Source organism: Acomys minous, assembly GCF_964271855.1.
Source record: "Acomys minous genome assembly, chromosome: 9".
NCBI classification, from domain to species: domain Eukaryota; kingdom Metazoa; phylum Chordata; class Mammalia; order Rodentia; family Muridae; genus Acomys; species Acomys minous.
The window spans coordinates 86390001-86397306 of NC_140490.1; the positions used below are offsets into that span (position 1 = coordinate 86390001).

Genomic DNA, 7306 nt, shown 5'->3' on the forward strand with positions numbered 1-7306 from the left:
GTAATATTTATTAATTGCAATTACAGTAACAGCAAGGACCACAGTAAAATATACAACTCCTAGGAGAGAAGAATTATCCCCATTTCTCTTATTAGATGTCATCTCTATTTGGCCGAATTTAGAAAATAATTTCTTTCATGCTGTGCTTTTCAGTAAGTTCCTGTCTCCTATATATGTTAACACAGATCAATGTTCATAGTTGTAGAATTAAAAATACACATAAATTACATGCCTCCCTAAAATGCGCACATGTAGCAGACTCCCAAAGTGGTGAAATCTTGAAGTAGGACTTTCTATGGCAGTAATTTCCCAAGATCTCAATGTTGATCATTAGAATAACTGTGCTTTATGAACATAATTTAAGGGCATGGATTCCTATGTCCCTGCCACTATATGAATACAGACCCATAGTTTCTTGATTCTGAGAGATTTTAACTAACAAAAATCTAACTTCCTCTGAGACCTTTACTGGCACCTTCTTATAAGAGTATGTACAAAACTTAGAAAATGACAAATGACCAAATATATGCTATGTTCTTATACAGTGCCAAATGTACTAAGACACAATGTAATTTTGATTTCTTTCAATAAAACATCTCAGGAATATGCAAAGAAAACAAAAAGATTTTTACAATAAATATGAAATGGTTTCCTATTCCACAAATATGAAAGACAGTATAACATATGAAACACTGCTTTAGAGCTTCATCTGTAAGTGGCTATTTATAGCAACGAAGAAGGCAAATTGTGCTAAGCTTCTTCATAATACTTGTCTGGGGTGTCCTGGGAATAAGAGACAATGTAGAGCTAAGCTGATAACTCCTTGCTTTTGTCAATAGACATGGAGCAGTGTGTGAAGTGTCCAGAGGATTGGTATGCCAACACAGAACAAACCTACTGCCTGCCAAAAGCTGTGACATTTCTGGCTTATCAAGACCCCCTGGGGATGGCTCTTGTCTGCATGGCGCTCTGTTTTTCTGTGCTCACAGCTCTTGTTCTTGGGGTCTTCGTGAAGCACAGAGATACTCCCATTGTGAAGGCTAACAACCGTACCCTCAGCTACATTCTGCTAATATCACTCACGTTTTGCTTTCTCTGTTCCTTGCTCTTCATTGGGAATCCCAACACTACAACATGCATCCTACAGCAGATTACATTTGCAATTCTTTTCAGTGTGGCATTGTCCACAGTGTTGGCCAAAACGATTACTGTGCTTTTGGCCTTCAGGGTCACTGTCCCAGAAAGAAGAATGCGGGGACTGCTAGTATCCAGGATACCCAAATACATTATTCCCATTTGTACCCTTGCCCAAATTATTCTCTGTGGAATCTGGCTAAAGACATCACCTCCCTTTGTGGACATTGATATACACTCTGAACATGGGTACATCACCATCACGTGCAGCAAAGGCTCAGTCACAGCATTCTACTGTATTCTTGGATACCTAGGATCTCTGGCCCTAGTGAGCTTCCTAGTGGCTTTCTTGGCCAGGAATCTGCCTGACAGGTTCAACGAAGCCAAGTTCCTGACATTCAGCATGCTGGTGTTCTGCAGTGTCTGGGTCACCTTCCTTCCTGTCTACCACAGTACCAAGGGGAAAGTCATGGTAGCCGTTGAAGTGTTTTCTATTCTGTCCTCCAGTGCGGGACTGCTAGTGTGTATCTTTATCCCCAAATGCTACATTATTTTATTAAGACCAGACAGAAACTCAATTCAAAAGTTTAGAGATAAACTATTCAATTGAGATAATTAATATTTTTTAATTTAACTCATGTGCAAAGCTACATTAATGCTTGAAGAAGAGTATGCTTTATTATAAACTTCAAATATGAGAGAATCACGTTCATTAATGATATTTGTTTTTCATTACTTTTATTATTATAATTATTTCCAAGTATTTGTTGTGCTTGTGTGTGAGTATAGACATGGGCATGTGGCTGTGTTTGCCTGCTAAGGTCATCAGAGCATTGAATTTCCTAGGAGTTGGACTTAAAAGCAATCTTCAATCTAGAACTTCTCTACGTGGTTACTAGAAGCCAAATTCAGATTTCCTGGAAGAGCATGAAACACTCTTAACTACCAACACATCTCAGGAACCCTTTAATGCTATTTATATAACAGTGTGAAGATGATAGTCTTCTATTTTCTAATATTAATCTGAAATTTGTTATTAAATTATTTCATGTGTTTCTGTGGATAATTATTAAACAGATACAAATTTCTTCTTCCCCTCTGATATAAAATTATTAATATTAAATTGGAAATATCTCTTTTAGAACTGGAGAAAATGTTGTAATTAATTGGTAATAGACAATTGGGGATGGAATTTGTCAGACAAGATGTTTCATTCCCACAAATTTCGGGAATTCCTTGTTTTTAATAGCTGAGTAGTATTCCATAGTGTATATGTACCATAGTTTCTTTATCCATTCTTCTACTGAGGGACACTTAGGCTGTTTCCATGTTCTGGCTATTATGAATAAGGCTGCTATGAACATGGTTGAGCAAATTTTCTTCCTGTGTGCTGGAGCATCTTCTGGGCATATTCCTGGAGGAGGAGACCTGGTGACACCCAGAGGAAGGACAGCAGGTTACCAAGAAGAGACTTGATACCCTTTGAGCATATACAGGGGGAGGAAATTCCCCTCAGGAACAGTCATAGGGGAGGGGAATAAGGGGAAAATGGGAGGGAGGGAAGAATGGGAGGATACAAGGGATGAGATAACCATTGAGATGTAACAAGAATAAATTAATAAAAATTAAAAAAAAGAAAAAAGAAAAAAGATGTTTCATTCCATTCTTTTCAAACAAGTTTTGTCTCAGTAAAAAGGGTGATTCTTTAAAACAAATTGAAATTACAATAACATATCTAATACATTTACTGTAGCTTTTTTACACAATCTAAAAAGAAGCTAGAATGCCTTTATGTTAAAATAGAGAAATACTAGTATAACAACATATGATGGATAATTTTGAAAAGGCCTAAAATTTATGTTCTATTGTACACTGAAATTGTTGCACACCTTGAATTGAGGTATGCTACAATATTTTGTATCCGTTCAGCCTACAAAGCAAATAACTGACACAGGGATACTGAAACATATTTTTAAACTGCCAGCACTTTGCCGGGCAGAGTCTGAACTGATTCTAATTTACTCATAAACTAAACAAACTACTCTAAACCTTATAACATACATATATTCCAAGCACTTGCCACTATGACCCCTGGGCCAGTACTCATCAAGTCCCCACCGTCCTCCTCCAACCTTCAAAATAAAAACCCTCTTTCTCCAACCATCAAACTTTTCTCTCCTCCTCCAGGAAGTACCGCCTTTCACTTCCTGTCCTTCTGCCCAGCTGATTGGCTAAATAGCGCTTTATTGATGGTTGATACATTCACTCAGCATTCCTCCACAGAGGTAGTCAGTATTGTCTCCTTGACAGGATATAGATCAAACAGGAGTCAATCTTTTGAATATAATTATGAGGAAGTTTCTAGTCTCAGTTAATGGAGGTAGAAAGATTCAACTTAAGTGTGGGTTTGGTTGTGCTAACATTACCATTTTGTCTAACTCCTAGTTACTAGATAAATTATCATATTGATATTACATTGGGTTACTAAACTATCCCTTTATTGTATCAGAAAATATATGAATAAACATCCTTTAATGCTTGTTTTGCATAATTTGATATTAATTTAATCTTAGCACTTGGCCAGAAACACTTACCAGGATTATATTTTCCTAATGAATTATTCCTTTCCCTAATACATAGTGTCCTGTTTATCTATTTCGAGTAAATTTTACTTAACGTCTATTTCATGAGATAAAGTAACTATGCCAGCTTCTTGATGGTTTTCAAATATTTGGTAGACTGTTTTACATCCATTGTGGTTTACATGCATCTAAAGTTTAAAGTTAAGTGAAGACTTTCATGGGACATGCCCTTTGGACTAGTGTCTAGATATAAGTGAGTATATACCATTTGACTCTTTCTGCTTCTGGGTTAACTTACTCATTGTGATCATTTCTAGTTCAATCCATTTGTCCACAGATTTTGGGAATTCCTTATTTTTAATAGCTGAGTAGTATTCCATATTGTACCACTATTTCAAAGTACCACAGTTTCTTTATCCATTCTTTGACTGAGGGGCATTTAGGCTGTTTCCAGGTTCTGGCTATTATCAATAAGGCTGCTATGAACATGGTTGAACATATGTCCTTGTTGTGTGCTGGAATATCTTCTGGGTGTATTCCAAGGAGTGGAATAGCTGGGTCTTGAGTGGGACAGAAGGGAGGATATCCTCTTGGGACTCTAGGTGATAGAAGCATGGGAGAATGGGTTAATAGAAGGATCCAGAGGGTCCTAGAAATCTGTAAGAAGAACATTATGTTGGGTGGGTCTGAGCCTGGCGGTCCTGCTCAAACTATGACACCAGCTAAGGACAATACATGCAGTAAACTTCAAACCCCTACTCAGATCTAGCCAATGGACAGGACATTCTCCACAGTTGAGTAGAGAATGGGGACTGACTTTCACACGAACTCTGGTGCCCCATATTTGACCACGTCCCCTGGATGGGGAGGCCTGGTGGCACTCAGAGGAAGGATAGCAGGTTACCAAGAAGAGACTTGATACCCTATGAGCATATACAGGGGGAGGAGTCCCCCTCTGTCACAGTCATAGGGGAAGGGAGTAAGGGGGAAGTGGGAGGGAGGGAAGAATGGGAGGATACAAGTGATGGGATAACAATTGAGATGTAATATGAATAAATTTATTCATATATATATATATATATATATATATATATATATATATATATATATATATAAAGTCTTCTCCTTGTGTTTCATGGGTGTACATATCTTCAAGGCTTGCTGTGTTAGGTTCACCGGTTTTCAGTTTTGTTATATGGCTCTCTGTTTTGTTGCTAGTTTTCCTGCACTGTCCTCTAGGCATCTGGTTGTCTCTGGTGTTAGCAGGCTTATAGGTTCCTCCAATAATGTTGCTATCTGTGACCCAGGTTGGCCAGGCAGGTTGGGAGCAAGTAACAAGAACTCCAAGCCAAACATTTTTTTTGCTAGGGTTCCCCAGAGGACTCCTCAGGATGTTGGACAGTAGGTGTTAGAGCCTGCACCCAGTTCAGCTCAGCTGTGTTTCCTGACTGTATCTCAGTTGGGTAGGGCAGGAGAGGGGTGGGCTGATGTTTTTCTAAGGCCACAGTTGCTTCTCAGGTACCCTACAGTCTTTTTCAAGATAGCAGGGCTCTGTCTATTTGCTGTGCTCCAGATAGTTCCCTATGCCTGGGCTAGACTAGGCCAGTAAAATGCTGTCAGGCCAAGAGAGATTAGATGCCCAAGCTGCTCACAAAACAGCAGCTAATGTTGGATGTGGCCTGCACAGTTATCTGCTCTGTGACCTAGGTGGATCACGCCAATAGGCTGTAGGTGTGTGGGTTGAGATAAGAGCCAGAATCTGCTAGCAGTATAGTAGGATCAAAGATAGTGATGGCTGTGGCCTGAGCAGGTCTTTGCTTGGCTAGCTTGCCATGTGTTTTAGCTGTATCTGAGCAGTATGCTTCAGGTGGGTGGGTGGAGAGGGACCAAGGCCTGAAGTTGCTCGCAGGATGGTGGCTAATGTGACCATGGACAGCACCTGGATTCAGCTCTGCAGGCCACAAGGTATGTTCCCAATTAGTAAGTGGCTGCGGGGGAAGGGGGAGCTGTGAAGGATCAGATCTCCAAGCTGCTCAGAAGTCCCACAGGCCCTCTTGGGATGGCAGGGGTATTATATTTTTTAAACCTCTATTTTAATTTACATCTGCTTGACAGTGAGTCCAAGGATGTTGTCATACATTGAAAGGTCATCTGTCTTCCTGTATTTGTCATATGTGACATGGCTTAACCCATGACACATTTTGAGATTTCTGAAACTTTTGAAGCATATATAAAAGTATGTGCTAAAGTTTGAATGTTTGAATTCTTCTCTCAAACTCATGTTCAGAGTCCCCATTTTTTTTTAGGACACTTGAAAGTGGGACCAAAGAAAGGTGCTGTGTCTTTTTGACAATGACCTTATTGGTGGGATTCATGCTTTTATAAAAGGGATCCAAGACAAAGAAAAAAGATAACAAACCAATGGAACATGTACTTAGCCTTCACTAGATGTGTTGGTCCCTTGTTCTTGACTTATGACACTGAGCTGTGAGGACTATGTTTTTGTCAATTCATACCTTCCAGGACTATGGAAGTGATTTAACTATCTGCTGAATCTCTACTCCAATATTTGGAAGCATACATTTCTGAGGCTGCTGTTTCTTTTTTTCTTTTTTTTTAAAAACTTATTTTATTTTTGTACATATACACTCTTATCTGGTCCGTGACCAACCAGGCTAGGCCAGCAAGCAGCTGGGGGCCTGAGAGAGATAACAGCTCAAAGGAGCTTGGGTGTCCCACACTCTTTCTTAGGAGGCAGCTAATGTGGATTGTGTCTGGTGCCAGAACTCAGCTCTGCTCTGCCTGTTCACTCCTTGTCCTGGATCTGGCAAGCAGCAGACTATATCCTACAGATCTCACAAACAGTAGACAGGCAGTTAGAGCCCAAAGCTCCAGGGAAATCCCACAGTCCTCCCCAAGATGGTGGCTAATGTGGGCTGTCCTCTAGGATTTTTCTGTGGGTTAACTGGGTGGCCAAGGGTCAGATCCACCCATGCCTCACACAAAGTGGATCCCTCTCACCTGTTTTGTAGCTCTCAGTTTGAAGTTTAGGTCACTGTGCAGTCCCAATTTTCCTGCTAATCAGACAAAATGTACGAATGAGGCCACCATCCATCTTGAATCCCTGAGATCACTTCTTTCTTAATATTTAATTTATTATATTTTATTCACAGTACATCCTGATTGTTATCCCCTTGCTCTTATCTTCCTGTTTGTACCCTCCCTCCCTCTTCTGCCCTATTCTTTCCCCCTAGACCTCTGTTTGAAAGGGAGCTCTCCTCCCCCACTATCCACAGCCCATCGTGTCTCATCGGGATAGCCTACATCTCCTTCCTCTTTGTGCCCACAAGGCCATCCTGCCAAAGGACAGTGATCAAATCACGGGTAGCAGACTGCATGTCAGAGGTTCAGCAGCAGCTTCCCCCCCATAAGGAGAAGAACTAGCAGCCCATCAGCTAAATCTGAACAGAGAGACCAGGTTCTCTGCATTCGTTGTTCTTGGTTGGTGTTCTGTTTGTGCAGGCCCCCTGGACTTGATAGTCTCTCTGTGAAGCTCCTGAACCCTCTCAATCCTTCCACCTCCCCTACTC

At 40.5% G+C, this 7306-nt stretch overlaps 1 protein-coding gene across 1 annotated transcript in view; it reads left to right on the forward strand.

The window, feature by feature from the left end:
• LOC311605918 (uncharacterized protein) overlaps nt 1-1744 on the forward strand; it is a gene marked incomplete at its 3' end in the record, with an annotated part of 114752 nt that extends 113008 nt beyond the window's left edge. The window contains exon 16 of the mRNA XM_084796755.1: nt 840-1744. Coding sequence (XP_084652881.1) covers nt 840-1744 — 905 coding nt within the window. The remainder of the gene's footprint in view (nt 1-839) is intronic.
• Between the last annotated feature and the right edge of the window lie 5562 nt (nt 1745-7306).